The sequence below is a fragment of the Dermacentor silvarum genome, chromosome 11 (assembly GCF_013339745.2).
Source record: "Dermacentor silvarum isolate Dsil-2018 chromosome 11, BIME_Dsil_1.4, whole genome shotgun sequence".
In the NCBI taxonomy this organism is placed as follows: Eukaryota; Metazoa; Arthropoda; class Arachnida; order Ixodida; family Ixodidae; genus Dermacentor; species Dermacentor silvarum.
This window is the reverse complement of record NC_051164.1, coordinates 47,497,536-47,513,517: the sequence shown is the minus strand read 5'-3', so window position 1 is coordinate 47,513,517 and position 15,982 is coordinate 47,497,536. Positions and strand designations below refer to the sequence as shown.

At 45.5% G+C, this 15,982-nt stretch overlaps 1 protein-coding gene across 1 annotated transcript; it reads left to right on the top strand.

Moving 5' to 3' along the window:
• The first annotated feature begins 447 nt into the window (after window positions 1-447).
• Window positions 448-15,353, top strand: LOC119432558 (zinc finger protein 84). The gene is made up of 6 exons (XM_049658297.1): window positions 448-811; window positions 3,890-4,282; window positions 9,567-9,684; window positions 11,512-11,635; window positions 13,241-13,394; window positions 14,676-15,353. Exons 1-6 carry the CDS (start codon window positions 690-692, stop codon window positions 15,178-15,180), a joined length of 1,416 nt encoding a protein of 471 aa, XP_049514254.1. The 5' UTR covers window positions 448-689; the 3' UTR covers window positions 15,181-15,353.
• Window positions 15,354-15,982: the final 629 nt, after the last annotated feature.

Sequence of the window (15,982 nt, the reverse complement as noted above, 5' to 3'; positions counted from 1 at the left end):
CACTGGGCATTTGGGGCGCCCTTCAATGATCCACTTTCACTCTAAATTGGGTCACTAGGTATCGCAACCACAACGAACAACACCATGCGTTGGACTCCGGATCAGAATTAGTTTTGCAGCAAGACGTAAAAGCATTGCCCCTTCGCTGCCGAACATTTAAAGGATTCGTAAGATCCCCGCTCCACCACACCTTGAATTCATTGCATTTCGTAGATGCAACCTAAGTTTGAGTTTGATTTTTATGCACACAAGAACAGAGTAAGCGCTACAAAAAATGGACGAAAGTATTAGCTCAAAAAAACAAACGCATAGCTACATATGACGACAAACGTGCGTCTCACTAGACGTGACGCGCGCGGTGGAAATACGGCCAATACAGCCATGCCAAGCACTCACCGCACATGCGCCGGGTTTCCACCTAGGCCCTTGACGCAACGGTGACAGTAGCGTTCGCCGCGGTCTCTTGTTCTTTCATCGCTGCTGCACGTTATTACGAGAGATAGCTGCTACTCGCTCGCATGTTCGGCGGTACGTCCGCCGCTCGTACTCCCGCAGCGTCAAGCCTCAGTTTCAACTATCTTTCGTTACCTTGTGCTTACCACGTAATGTAATAGTAATTAACTGAAGAGCTGATATTGGCAGCGTCGAAGCCTAATAGCGATTCGACTGTTTAAGCGAGGCGTACTGGTATGGCCGATAATCGTGCATCTGATCCCACCTCGACAGCGTCCAGCTCCGATGGCCACGCATCGCCGATTACAGGCTGCGCTGGCTTTCAGCAAGTTTCAGTGAGCGCTCAGTACAGTACAAGGTGAGTGTCGACGCTAGAAGTTTCCGTTGTAATATTACATCAACGGAATCCGTGTTGTAACCTCTTGTAAAGTTCGTCTTATAAGATATGTGGAATGTTTTTACTAAGGCAACTCCAGTTTTCCTTTTTTTCAAACTTATGTATGCGACACGAAGCATAATGCAGAAGTTCATCGCAGATAGGCGATACAGGGTGAGCGCGTCAGGAAATCATTGTGTTTTTTTTGCTATTAGTGGAAAAGAAGGTGTTGTGCAGGCGTTACTAATACAGCGAAAACTGAACGATTGGGAAAAGGTTTGCCAGGATTTCGGCCACATTGTTTAATTTTTTATTGAAAAATATCTTACAGGGTTCAATTCAGGCAATTAATAAGGGGGGCAGTACATAAAAAATACAAAGAAAATACATAGAATATGACTTACATAAAATAGTAGCAATTTACATAACACAACCGGAACCACAACCGAGGTATATACTAACGCGACAAAGCGAGATAACGGTAAACACAGCGACATAACGGTACAAACGCCTACAATGAGGTGCAAAACGTAGTGCAAATACAAGAATGCCTTGTGCGACAGCCTTAAAACCTCACATTTTATTATACATATAGTCGGTCAAGGCGTCACAGAATGAATCATAGTTGGACAGGCATGCGATGCTATCCGGAGAGAATTCCAAAACCTGATGACACGAGAAAGAACAGACTATTGGAAGAAGGGTGTAGAACCGTAAATGCGGGTATAGCTGAAATTATCATGAAGCCTGTGTGATGTGGAGTAGGATCGTTTCAAGCATGCCGGTACGCGAGTGGAATGAATGAATTTGTGGAACAGTGTTAACAGGGCAATCTCGCGGCCAGTTTTCAAGGATTGTAATGAAAGTTTAGGTCTTATTTGTGTGATGCAGCTGTCTGTGCTTAGAGTCGCCCTTCAGTCGGCATCATCTTGCAGAAGACTGTAGTTTGATGTTTCACACGATCAAAAAATGTTGCTAAGCTCGGGAGAATCGGTCGTTGTGCATAGCGATGCATTCTGGCCTCGCACACGTTCATCCATTCGTGATTGAAGCTCTACTCACGATGTCACTTCAGTGCAAAAAGCGAAACACGTCAGCCGCGACATAGCGCTCTTAAAGCATGTGTTCTGTCTGGTGCGGCGCAGATGCGCGCGCGAGCCGAAGTGATGTAGAACGACCTAGAGTTTCGGACAGAAGCGTGAAATCAGACATGATTGGAAGCCAAAAAAAAATACATAAGAGACCGAAAGAGAGAGCTGGTGCCATAATGTGGGTCACCGCCAATGAGCTCACCGTTGCGGAGACGCGCTTAGGAAGCCGTTGGTGTTCCCATGACATTATTCGGCATGGTGCAATAACGTCCTCACTTTAGTCTAGAGTGCTCAACCATTGCATTGCACAACAAAGTAGTTATGACTTATCAGCTACTAGGTTCACTGTAGTGATGTGGTTCTACTGTATGTCCTGGCTTCCGCTCTTCGCAAGAATTGTCTGTCCAATCGGCCAGCAACGCACGGAAACCAATTTCTTCGATTCGCATCTCATAGATATCAGGCTCTAGGCAAAACGGGAAGACGGCGTGTAGCTATGACTCTTGAGTGGCTAACATACAATGTATTTGCCTCTCTGATAATGTTCGCACCAAAATTTGTGCCTACCACGGTGACTGCATAATGAATTAAACAAATTACCAGGACCTGCTTTGCCACAATCCCCGCTTTGTAGAACACTAGCGACCACCCGTCGCATAACAATAAATTATTATCGAATCCATGTATTTGCCTTATTGGTCCGCTTTTGCACTCGCCAAGGAAAAGTTTGGTTCGTTCGCTCGTTCGTTCGTTCATACGAACTATTGACTTACATTGACAAACGTTGTGGATGACTTATGCACAATTTTTATTCAGTGTTCGAAAGCTTAGGCGTGTAAAACACTGTCCAAGCAGAAACTAAAAGCGCAACAAAATTTGGAGGACGCTTCAATAGTTTCTTTCCTCATCATGGAGAACGCTTAAGCTTCGCCTTTAAGAGTGGAACACGATAGTATTCAAAGATCCCTGGCTGCTTGTCAGGCTTGCCGGCAGCCACTTTACAATTGCTAGTAGGTACAGCGGGGGCGTGGCACTGCGGGTCCCGCGACTTCCGCTTGGAGGCGCCGCCAGTAGTTTTTGCGCAGGCGCGAGTAAAAGCGGGTGCGAGAGAGAAAATCTGGGGGCTCTTGCTCCTTGAATTCTGACTTTTCGTGATTCGGTGAACTGTTCTCGTGGTTTCGGCTCGCGTTCAGCCAAGGCAACTCACGCTCGCAGATGATTGTTGATAGCGAGAGGGAAGCTGCGCAAGCGCTTCAACGTCCCGCAGTAGCGCTGCGTCGCATGCAGAAAATCGTGAAAACACGTACATTACTCGGATGGTGATATTCCTGCGTTTTACTACTGCACCGAATTCATATTTCGTGATAAAACGCTGCTACTACAGCCGAGCACCTAAAGAGCCCAGTTTTCTTATTCCTCCAGAAGAACCTCCCGGCGGACAGTCTTACAGGTCCTGTGAACAAACAAAGAACGCTGTTGCGGGGGCTGTCAAGCAGGTTGGGGTCACTGCGAATCACGAGATTTTAGCACAACCCTACTTAACTGCTTTTATTGTACCTGCTCAAAACCCTAAACTCGGCTCGTGCAGCCATTTAGGTTGATTACGAAATAAACTTTCCAAAGCGGAACGTAAAACAAACTATAGCACTAAAATAAGTGCATACCTCTAAAATGAGCGACAATAAGGAAGCCGTTGTCGTTCGGAATGGCGTATCATTTTCATCGCCTCTCTAGCGGCCGGCGTCGGCAATACTGGGGCGAAACATGAAATGTCGTAGCGTCATCAGAGCAGTGAACGGTGCCCATAGCACTAAAATAAGTGCATACGAAACTGTAGTATCTGGAAGTGTGAAATTTTCTTTGCATTACACGAAGGTGGTGCACACGCAGCTCCTTGTACGTTACTTTCTTTGTCTCCTTGTGTATAGCAAAAATAAACCCTAAGAATTTAATACGCATCTCCTTACAGGATACCTGACGGGACCAGAGATGCTCAAGTGGCGCGTGAAGCGAAATACCCCAACTCCTCAAAAACGTGTCAAGCGTGTGGCAAGATTTTCACCAAGCCCGCGCACCTACAAAGTCACCTCCTCACACACACGGGTGAAAAGCCGTATCAGTGCTCGGCGTGCGGCAAGAAATTCAGGCGGAAGCAACACCTCGAGGCTCACTGGCGAACGCACACAGGCGAGAAACCGTACAAGTGTCATTTGTGTCCGCGTGATTTCAATCAGAAGTCGTCGCTGAACGAGCACGTGCTGACACACACCGGTAAGAAGCGGCACGAGTGTCCAGTCTGCGGCCGCAAATTTAGCCGCAAATATGTTCTCAATCGGCACAAGGGAACACGCTGGTGCCACAAGTGACACCAATGCGTTGAATGTGGCACGAATTGAGATTTTGCTCGAGTTAATTTAACCTCGAAGACATAACACTATGCATGGTTCACAAAACATAGGAGGGCCGTTTGTGCAGTGCCACTTTCAGGCTTAAAGTCAGTTTGAAGCAGACGATACGCCTCTACGCTGATGTGATGAGTGCAGTGGCGAATTCACTCACCAAAGTATGCTTCTGCCGTCCGCGCAGGAACATGCAGGTCTGCACATCCACCCTCTGTGTCAGATATGCTATTTAGAATAAGAATATTAAGGTGGACACCCTAAGCTGATAGGTAGGCAGGCGTTCAAGTGTAACAATACGAGCGCCCCCAATTTTTTTTTCGTGTTCAGATAAGTATGCCTACAGACCGAATCCGCAAAGATGGATGTTTGTATTATTTGCAATAAACATCATTGGAGGTTTGTTATAAATTGCGTTTGTATTCTCTACTGAGGCCTCTCATGCAAACGTTGTCTAAAGGTTCAACGTGGATGGCCTGCGTTGCGCATTAGTAGAAGGGTGCAATGCATTTGCCCTCTTTTCTAAGGACTGTTTACTAATGCATGTCTGGGCAAGTTTAGCGAAAATGTCACCGAGTCGTTCTGTTGGAAAAATATCTGTCTTAACCTTGTTTGATGGTCTTACCATAGAAAACGCCGAAGTTTTTCTACCACCTTCCTGCAGCTTTAGGGAATTCTAAAAGATAAGAGATTGTGTGGTTTTTAATCGCCCAATATTAATTTACTAGTTGGCTCAAAACATGCAAATATATTGACACGGAGATAACGCGAACGCACTAGTTATGCATCAAACCAACATGTAATATGCTGGCTGCCTGGGCACATTGGTTTTGAGGGTGACGTGCTTGCAGAGGAAACGGCTACATCCATAGCAATGAAAGCTAGCAATCCGTCATTTGCCATTTCTGCCGCACGACCAGAATCCATTCCTACGCAAAAAGAATAGGGGAGATATTGGCCGCACTTGTGAGGTGCCGAAACCTTCAATATGCTCCACGTAATTAAGCCACACCTAGGGAATTGATGATCACTAACAGAGTCACCACGATGTGATGCCCTGTTCTAGCGACTTGAATAAAGTGCACATACGGTACCCATTCTTACGGTTTGCCGGTTTCTGAACCTCCCATCTGTGGTAGATGGGAGGAGAGGCTGAATGTACTCCACGTCTTGCTGGAGTGTCGGCAAGCCGACGCTGAACGGAAAAGGGCAAGGCGAGTCAAGCAAAGTCGACGCGAAAGAAGACATGGGGGTGTATTCTGCGACGATCGCCTCGGCGATACTATCGCCTTCGCGTGACGTATGGATCAACCAGCCAATCGGCTCATCTGATCTTGCTCAACCCAGTCAACCAGCGCACGCATTTACAATTCTTGGCGCGCGTGTACGTCAGCGTTGTCTTCTTCGGCGTCGACTTTAGTTGGCACGCGTCCTTTTACCTAAAGGCGTAGGTGGGCCGATTCCGGAGATAGTGCCGTCTGTGAGTCAATGAGTAGTCTTCAACTGTTGGCGATAATTACACCTGTACAATTATTTTACTCTGCGAGTAATGCTCGCTTCTTATGTCGTTGAGACCTACATTTTGATATCTTGGGCGACTCGCTACTATATTCCAAAGAAACGAGATTGCTCCTTTTGTTAACAGGTTATACATATACACAGATAACCAGATCCTAGAAACGCCAAACCCCAGTGAACCACCGATATCCTATCACGTACATTTTTGATCCATTCATCCACGTCTGGACTTTCCAACTATAGGACGTCCTATTAACAAGTACTTTGCAAATATCAAGTAGCCGATGTCTCATTGACGTTAATTCTACTTTAGAATTAGACTCTTTATGGACATTACATACTGATGACATTGAGATGTATGGCCTACGTGATATCGAGTGGGTGCATTATTTATTTAAACATACTGTTAACCCTCATGTGAGGGTCATTACAGGGAGGCAATACATCACAAATACAAAACAGATGTGGAAGAAACTTTGAAGTATCATCAAACTTCAACAAAACGTAATCGAAAAATATCAAGATCATCGAACAAGTGGCATAGAATGATTGACATGAACGCTGAGCATCAAAAAAAATATTGAATGAGTTTCAAGGAACAAAACTATCAACAAAAGTTTCAAGCACTTTTACATTCAGTGCATTCAGCAATATGTGCAGGTAGTCCATTCCATTTTTCGATGACATTAGGAAAAAACGAATAACGATAGACGTTTGTGCGGGTGGCATAAGGACGGATGACTGCATTATGATTTATTCTCTTCCTAAGTCTCCCAGGTGCACTTATGTACCTGTTTCTATCAATCTTTACATGACCCTGGATAATCCGAAATAATAATTTTATTCCTGTTCCTCTGTCGCCTAATTTGTAATAATTCCAAATTACATGAAATTGACATTTCGGTAACCGAGTCTGCTTTTTTTTTTTGTACCTGGAACATATAAATCGGACTGCGAGTCTATGTATTCTTTCTAGTTTAGCGTTTAGACCTTTTTGATGGGGACTTCAAACTACGGCAGCGTATTCTAGAACAGGTCGAATAAAGGTTTTTATGCCATTAGTTTGATAGATTTTCTTGAATATTTATTTAGATGCCGTATCGATTGGGGGGGGGGCAGTGTAATTAAAGTTTTATAGTTAAAACTTTAGGCAATATGATCTTCGAAAACGCGAAATTCCCCGAGCTTTTTTGCGCATCAAATTACGTTTATATTTAATATGGCACTTAAATATTGTAGAAGTAAAAGGTGGAATCATGTGCTCAGGCTTAGGTGGCGAAGGCTTGCCGAAAATTTTCGGATAATTTTTTTTTCCGGAACGTGGTCGCCCGGCCATTGCGCATTGCGCTGCTCATCACATGACATTTTATGCATGTTTTACCATGACAAAAAGACATTTTTCGGACCACACATGAATAGTTGCTTCACCCAATACGCCTACGACATAATCATGTTTCCTCACTTATTCAAACTAGGTGGAAACAAGGATGTCTTCATCTCTTATGTACTTCTGATACTACCTAATTTTAAAGCTTTAGTTAACTTATTGGGCTCAATTTGCCACACGAGAGGCACAGAAGAATGAGACGCTGCGCCTCCTCGTGGCGGGTGCCTGCACTAACGTGCGCAAGCGATGTATCTGATCTTGCTGTATGGGCGGTCTGCCGTACAGTGTCTCCTGCGACCATTATAGTGAACGTGTCATTGATAGTATATCTACTGTGACATTTGTAATTATGACAGGCTAGCGTGACCTGGAAAATATCGACTAGGTATAGACATTTGCATGCCTAAAGTGAACATCTATCAGATGTCACATACGTCCAGCTGCGATATCCTTACAACCTTAAAGCAACATAATCGCAATGGGACTTGGATCATCCATGGAATGTAATTGTAATGCTGTTTGGATAAATCTAGATATCTATAAGATGTGTGAAATGTCTAAAACATCATGTTCTATGCATATCTCTGGAACATAAATGCTTACCTGGGACGCCCGTGCAGCCAGCATAGAAGACCTTGTCTTCAAGGCACTTTCCCTTAGCATACCAACAGCGTATTCTCTTACATCCAGTAATGTTTCTTAGTGCAAGGCTGTTCTTTGAGAACAAAGCAGTGCTTAATTTTCAACAGCGAAGCTGTTTAAGCCAGCCGTAATTCGTGGTGAGTATGAGGAAACAAAGGAAAAAAAGCTTTCTTGCCGTGGTGGGATTCGAACCTGCGTACCCCCGGTCCCAAAGCGAGCATTGCATCGCAACCACTAGGCTGTACAGCCACGCGTGCAGAGCATGCATTTATGCGAACCATTTGATTGCGTTCAAGCGTCGTCGTCTTCGTCCACAGTCGGCGCGTTCGTACGCTCGTGCTCTGCAAGGTGAAGATGTTTTGCGCGCTTTGAGAGCGAGAGAGGGAGAGACGCATTCACGGAGCGGGTCTCCTGGAACGCGGTGTCTGTGCTGCAAGTTGCGCTATGCAACGCGCAGTGACGACTGTAAGTGCGAGACGCACGAAAAGAAATTATCATCATCATGAGTAATAAGATGAAATGTTCTCGCGCACTTCCGGAAAATACTGGGCTACGATCGCTCAACTTCGCTGTTTCAAACGTTGCGAGGCCGATTGCAAGGTTAAGCGTTTTTTTATTGATGTTTTGTTACATGTTATCACCCTAAGGGGTTCGTAGCGCACCATTTCTCTGGAAAGTGCAGGTGCCATAGTAATGTTTGCGGAGGAATGTTTGCAAAATTTCGTATTAATCAGCAAAGTAGGAGCACATGGCAGTGACACTCCAAACATCTGTAGCACAAGATGTTAATTTGAGAAGTCCTTGACGGCACGGGTCTTGCAGGGTCAGGCTGGACGTCCGTAACACTTACAAAATGGTCAAGTACTGTCCTTTGTCATTCGTTGAAATTGCACTTGGAAGGAGTGGAATTGTAGGGCTGCGCGACGGAGCAAAATAGCTGTAGAACGGCCGGTAGGCAAGTAATAAGACTTCCAAGCGTTGGAGAAAATGCAATGATTTCTTCGAGGTAACAAAGGCTGAATCACCACTTAGAGCCTCGAAATAAAGATTCCGTCATGCGTTTGAACATCGCTGGGGAATCAAACAGTCCCAAAGGTGTAACTTTAAATTGATAGAGCACGTCAGGTGCAATACACGCTGTCTTTTCCCGGTCCATGTCGACAACGGAAATCTGCCAATATTCCGGGCATGCATCTATAGATGACAAGTATTTGGCTCCGTGAACGAACTCAAAGGCGTCAAAACTACATGGCCGCGGAAAGATGTCCTTGCGTGCTGATTGACACAAAATCTCCAGCTGTCACACTTTTTCGTTGGTCAGGACAACAGGATTGAACTCCATGGGCTGGAGGACGCCCAGATGACGCTTTTGTAAGCATCTTAATAACATGACCTTGGATGACTTGGCGCTCAGCACGAAACAAAAAATAGGGCTGTCGGCGAATAGAGCTAGCATCCCTGTTGTGTTTACCATGAGTCACAAGTAAACATTGCCACAATAGGCGGTCGTCTAAGTCGAAGATATCTCTATAAGTTCCTAGCTTTGTCGGGCAAAATATAAACAGCAAAATTGAATGTAAGTTTGTCGGAGAGCCAGTAAGAGGTCTTAAATGCGATGAAGGGTGAAGAACGTCAGCATCTAAAGTGGACATGTCGCACGCGTCGAGCGCACACACGGTTGCGACTGAAATACCTTGCAGGAAAATTTGGGACGAGAAAGTGAAGATGAGGAGCGGAAGGGCGTGCCTGGTTGTCGGTGATGGTTACAAAATTGTGCGGAATGGCGACATTTCCAACGAGCAGAACGTCAACAAGCGGGCAATATAGAGCTAGGCACTCTAGTTATCACTGCGTGGACTAATGCAAAAGCACTGCGACCACCGCGCGATGCCTAGTCTCTTTCAGCCGTTCATTAACTACATGACCGAAACGTTTCCACGCGTATGCGGCGTCTTTTTTTACGTACTTGACTTAGAAGCCGTAGCTTTCACACGAATTTATGACGCACGATTGTTCACATGCAGCTAATGTCATGTATTCGTTTTCATTTCGAGTGTTTCTGTGATGTAGTTGACGCACACACAAGCTTCCTCAGTTCCACGAACTGCCAACAAAGGTCGTGGGTTCGAGAGCCTTAATTAGGAATACCTTAATTAACTGTGTGTTAAATACCTGCGGCTTAATTAGCACCAAAGGTGGAGGTTTCGACTACTACTTCGCCTTAATCAACGCCAAAGGTGGATGGTTCGACTGCCACCAATGGTCATGGGCTCGAGCGCCTCCACTAACTATATTTTAATTAACTGAATCTTAATTACCTTGGCATTATTGAAGTTTGAAGTTTTGAAGTTTGAAGTTTATTTTTTTCCTGCTTCCATTACAGAAACAAGGAGCAGGAGCAAAAGGCTACAAAGGCCTGACAAAGGGCTCCCGCTCCTGTTGACAATCAGCGTCAGCGGTACAAATGACAATACGAAATACTTCACACATGTTCATATCAAATTAAAAGTCACATAAGCAGTATACAGATCACATGATGTATAACATGTAGCTTAAATCAAATTAATCCGGATAAGTAGCCCGGAATACAAAAGAAATATGCGCATTAAACAGTAGTTAATGCCTCGGCCAAAGGTCGTGGGTTCAACGCCCATCAAAGGTCTTGCGTTCGAGTGCCTTAATTAACTGTATATTAGTTAGCTGTACGTTAAATAACTTTGCCTTAATTAGCACCAAAGGTCGAGGGTTTGTAACTTTTCGAAATATGGCGTGGTCACGCCAACGCCGCATTTCCCGCTTCATGGGGCATACGAGTATAATGCGTTGGCATTAATAATCTGAGTATCTCCAAGCGACGGCAGACAACGTTACCTTGGTTCTGTTCAGCTACATGGCATTTGCATATTTTTAAATCTTGGTGCATGGTAGTTGGGACACCCTGTATAATCCCCGTCGGGAAGCGGATGACGATGCCTACAAAGTGGACACTTGCGGCGGCTTGTGGTTGAAAGCGAACATGATCAACAGATAATAAACAAAGCCGCACGACAGCTGAAATGTCAGCGAGAAGAGAAAGCTCAAATTGAAATACGCCGGTAGCACAGTCGATAAAGGTGGAACGAGAATACAAAAATTGAAACTGAAAATGGCGCCGTTTGGGCATTTGCTCGGTTTCGGGATCTGCCCTTTAGGCCATTGTCCGTTACACCGGTTGGTTGGTTGGTTGCTTGATCGGTTCGTTGGTTGGCTGGTTGGCTGGTTTGGCTTCTTAGTTTGGTGTGGTTCAAGATATGGCTCATACCCACTATGGGGGATAGGACAAGCATCGGGTGAGAATAGACTCGTCCAACTAGCCGAGGCAGCCGCTGAAACCCAGGGGATCTCGGCCGTCTGCTAGGCGGAGGGAGGCTGCGTCCGCCTCCGTGATTGCTGGCATCAATAAAAGTTGACGAACTCTCTCTTCCTGTTCTGAACAACGCATTTCGCTCGGTTTATACCAAACAGTCGCAATGCGCTGCCAATTTCGAGAAAGAAGAAAAGCTGCACATGGCCACGCGGTCAGATTTAGAGACAATTTTAGTTACTTCTGTATATATTAACAACTTGTCGTGCAAGAATTTTTCTTATATTCCTCGTAAGCGATAGGTGGCGAAATTTGCGAAAGAACGTGGCAACGGGCGTCGGCCGGTGCAATGCGCATCGTCATCAGCGTGTTTATTGTGCCAGGTTCTGCTTCGAACGTCGGTCAACTTGCCGAACTGCACTCCAGGTGAGGCGTCTTTTACAAAGTTCTTACAAAACCGAAAGCCTTTATTGCGTGCCTAAGTGTGTGTGTGTGGGGGAGGGGGGGGGGGGGGGGGGGGCTGCTTAGTGATAGTGCAGACTCGGAGAAATTGGTCGATTTCTAGGTGTACATAATGAGGAGACCGCAAAGGACGTGACAATTGGCGAGAACACGACGCGAGGCTCTGCCAAGCGACTGAATTTTTTTATATTGACCAACTAAAATGTAGTGGTTTCTGTGTATCAAAAAAGACCTTCGATGATGATGCATTTACCCTGGTTTACATAATCAGCGTCGCAGTATTTCTGTAACAAAACGAAGAGAGCTGATCGAGTTGGATAATACAATCAAATGAAAGGTGGAGCACTCTCGCTGTAGCGTGAAAAATGAGGATAAAGAAACGAATAGGAAAAACATTGTCATCTAGCTCGTGCAGTACGTATTTTTATCTGTTCGTGGACGGCAAGGCCGGAAAAGCCCGCTGGTCGTCGTATATGCCTGTATGAGAGTGTTGTTCACTGTGTCTTCTCACACTTCATTTAGGGAACGCTGTCAACGATGCTTTCTGAGGTGTTTGTTGTTAGCCTTGTAAGCATAGAGAAAAAAAAAAACTACTTGGCAGCCTGGCGCAAGACGGTTGAAGCCAAGCGAGTCAGTACGACATGTCATCGTCACGTTAGAGCGCGCGGTAGGTTTTAGGGTTCCCTCACTGCCGGCAGAGCGCAAAGCACTAAAATCGCAGCAGGGCAGCCGAATAAGTGCGCATCGATTTAAGACTGCCGTGAACCAAACATTCTCGACAAATTCACCGAGTCTCAAGGGCCACGGGTTGCGCCGACACTGCAAGGGAAAACGCGAAAGCAATGACTTCAGGAAGAGTTCGCTTGTCGAAGCGGGCTTCGTGACGTAATTTCCCCTCTGAGTTTGTTTCCTTCCTCCATGCGTGTGAGTGTGAAGTTCGCAGGCAGACAAGCACATCAAAAATCTATTGTGACGTCATATCTTTTCTAAGACCATCTATCCACTCATTCTTGAGGGCGCGCCGTACTTCCCGCTTGCGTCTATAGGCATTTGCAGGCTGCTTCCCGCGTGGCGCATTTTGTAGTGAGTCGGATTAGAGCCATTGCCAGCTACCATATACTGCGACGTGACCACTTGTATCAGTTACATTCGGAAAACTGTTTCCTCTCTGATAAACCTATACGCTATCCGAGCGCATTGTTCAGAACTTGCTACGTGCCACCAGAGTTTGTACCACGCGACGCGTTGTAGGGTGTTAATGAAACACAAAAGAAATGTACAAAGCCGAGGCTCAAATTGTCGCCGCTGCAAATGACAGATTGCTAACAGCTCTTGTGCGGCATCTTCAGAGTTGACGCATAGGGAAATAAGTGCTTGCGTTGTGCGGTCAGGTTTTTATTTCGGTTCCTGGTTTAAACACGTTTTCCAAGGCTTCGAAAGAAGCGTGGCAAAATGACAGGCCTCCTTTACCGTTTGAGTCAGCGCGTCAACTGTTAGCCGATTTCCTATTTGACTAATACGTTAGGCGCCAAATGCAGCGTTATTATTCCTCCCCCCTTTATTTAACAGAGGCCTTCACTCTGGTCAAAGACATCATCTCAAGTCACTCGGCAACAATCGTCCGTCAACTGCAAACTATGGGCCCTACGCGCAGCAAAAAAGCAACGCGTAAACGTCGTACTGGAACGTCAAATTACGCCACTGCCATCGATGGCGACGTACGGTGAGCCCTCGTGAATATAGAATTGTTGCTGGCGCATGCTCGTAGCGGGGAGGGGGGGGGGGGGGAAGGTGTCACTCGCCTACAGGGTTTGAACGGAATGCAACTAGACGCTGCGTAATACGTGTGTTCAAATATTAGATCAACATAATATTGAGAGAGCTGCTGTAGCTAACTCTCTTGATGTTACAAACACTTTTGGGCATGCAATCGCCGACATAAGGGCAAATGACGCACGTACAGTAGTTAGGGTTTCACAAATAGGGCCAGTGTGAGCTATTAGCATAGATTGGTTCATTACGCTTTAGAGCACTTTGCGGTATGGTATTCAAAAGTAGAATTCTGCTTAGGAAAACAGGTTGGATGATTGATTTTGAAAAATGCACGTAGGGCGAGGGACAAGGTGATCAAAGAAGAGAGGACACGTGCAGCCTTTTGCTTTGCTTCACGCAGCTTTACAGAATGAAAAAAAAAAAAGCCTAGTCGTCCCATGGGTTAATATGTTAAGGTTTTTACTGGGGAAATATATGTTTTATATTCACTTACTGTGCTGTAGGAATTTCCGAAACTTTAGTCTGACCTTTTGGAATGGTCTTTTGAACTGCGAGTTTAATGGTATAACTTTCCCTATACGCAAACGACTAAATAACTTTAATTCACAGCTTGTACACGTTTCGTGTAGCCTTCTGCGTTTTGAACCGAATATTTACAACTATATATCAGAGCCGAGTTCACGAGGGCTAACTTGAAAGCCGCTTAAAAGCCATATTCCTTACGCTAGTCTGTGTTTTCTAAAAAAGACTATTGGATCTAAAAAGACGAAATGGAGACAGACATGTTTACTGTTCATATCATTGTCTTTGTTTCTAGATTTCTGTTGTCTAGTTAGTGATAACATGTCGTTTTAGTAAGTGCGCATTCAATACTGCTGGCACGTATTCTACACGGCATACAGAGGCGACAAATTTTGCCATTTTTCGTCACGTATAGTTCTCTAATTAATCTGCACCCAATCTAGGTGCAACAGATTGCAAACAACATCTTTTTTTGTTGATTATAAGCTTATTCTATGTTTTTTGCACACTTAAATATAAAATAGACATTTATTTCCTGTAAGTACATGTCTCGCCCTTAAAGGGTGAACCTTGACTGAGAAGCAACCTTATTCACCGACGGGTGTCGACGAGTGTTCAGGATATAAATTACTCGCTCGGGTGCATTCAGTATGCTATAGTGTGACATCAGTACGTGAACGTAACGCGTAAGTTTCTCCTATACTCGCAGAGTTTCAAGTGGCACCAAGGAAACCCGCGCAAAGCGTGATAGGAAGCTCATCAACGTCAAGTTCCACGAGTGCGACATATGCCACAAGGTTTTGAGCGTCAAGTCCTCAATTCGGGACCACCTGGCCACGCACACCGGCGACAAGCGTCACACGTGCGCCGCGTGCGGCCGGAAGTTCACCCAGAAGTCGCACCTGCTCGCGCACGCAAGCACGCATTCCGGCGAAAAACCGTACGCGTGCCTCGACTGCGGACTCCAGTTCGCTCGGAAAGGAACCCTCAAGTGCCACGCGCGGAGGCACACGGGCGAGCGACCCTACGCCTGCCGCTTGTGCCCGGCCACCTTTTCCCGCACAACTGTGCTGAGCAAACACGTGCGCACCCACACCGGCGAAAAGCCGCACAGTTGCCTCGAGTGTGGAAGGAAATTCGCCGAAAGCGGAAACCTCGCTCGGCATTTGCGAGTGCACGCGGCCGACAGAGTCCGGGCAGGTGTCACCTCTTGACAAGGCTTAACATTAGCACCGACCAGCTGCCACCTCTTGACAAGGCTTAACATTAGCACCAATCAGCTGCCACCTCTTGACAAGGCTTAACATTAGCACCAATCAGCCGCATGGTCATACGAGGACGCAGAGTTCCCTTTACCTTTCAAAAGCCCTTGTTCAAAATTTAAACCTTTCGGTAAGCGTTTCCTCTTGCGTCAGAAGAAGAAGAAATAAACTTTATTGAAAGAGCCGGCACTTTGCTTTTAGTGGCCTCAGGTGTCGGCTCGAAGTCCTTGGACTCGGGCGGCATCTTCGGCTTGCCGGACGTAAGTGTTTCCCTGTTCTGTATACAACTAGCCAGCAATATGCCAGACTTCCTAGAAATGCGTCTCTTGTAACGTATCGCTGACTACGAACGGTTAAAAAATGCTTTGCTGGGACGAACGTTTCATTATTGAGGCACGGGCTCACAAAATAGGTTTGTGCAGTTCCAATAATTGTATTATTTACTTGAGTATGAGCGCTGATAAGAAAATTGCGCTCACTCGGAGAGCTCCGGTTATAACGCCGTAACAACCGGCATGCTTTGATTCTGCAACACCCACAGCGGATTTCTATATAATCAAGTAGTCCTATAGCAATGCTCACGTTGGCCGTCGAATTGTTTAATCAATGCAGTATGAATTATTTTCCTTAAGTATTGAAAATGCTGCGGTTAAATATGGTAGCTTTCAAATACATCAATGCATATATACAGTGCGAAGGGATATATATATATATATATATATATATATATATACATCATTTGCATTCATTAGCT

What these genes read in the sequence shown, in the direction of transcription:
- LOC119432558 (XM_049658297.1), top strand. Translation starts at nt 690, where the DNA reads ATGGCCGATAATCGTGCATCTGATCCCACCTCGACAGCGTCCAGCTCC. An exon ending in AGCGCTCAGTACAGTACAAG is followed by an intron (nt 812 to 3,889) that starts GTGAGTGTCGAC and finishes ATCTCCTTACAG; the next exon opens with GATACCTGACGGGACCAGAG. An exon ending in GGAACACGCTGGTGCCACAA is followed by an intron (nt 4,283 to 9,566) that starts GTGACACCAATG and finishes AATACCTTGCAG; the next exon opens with GAAAATTTGGGACGAGAAAG.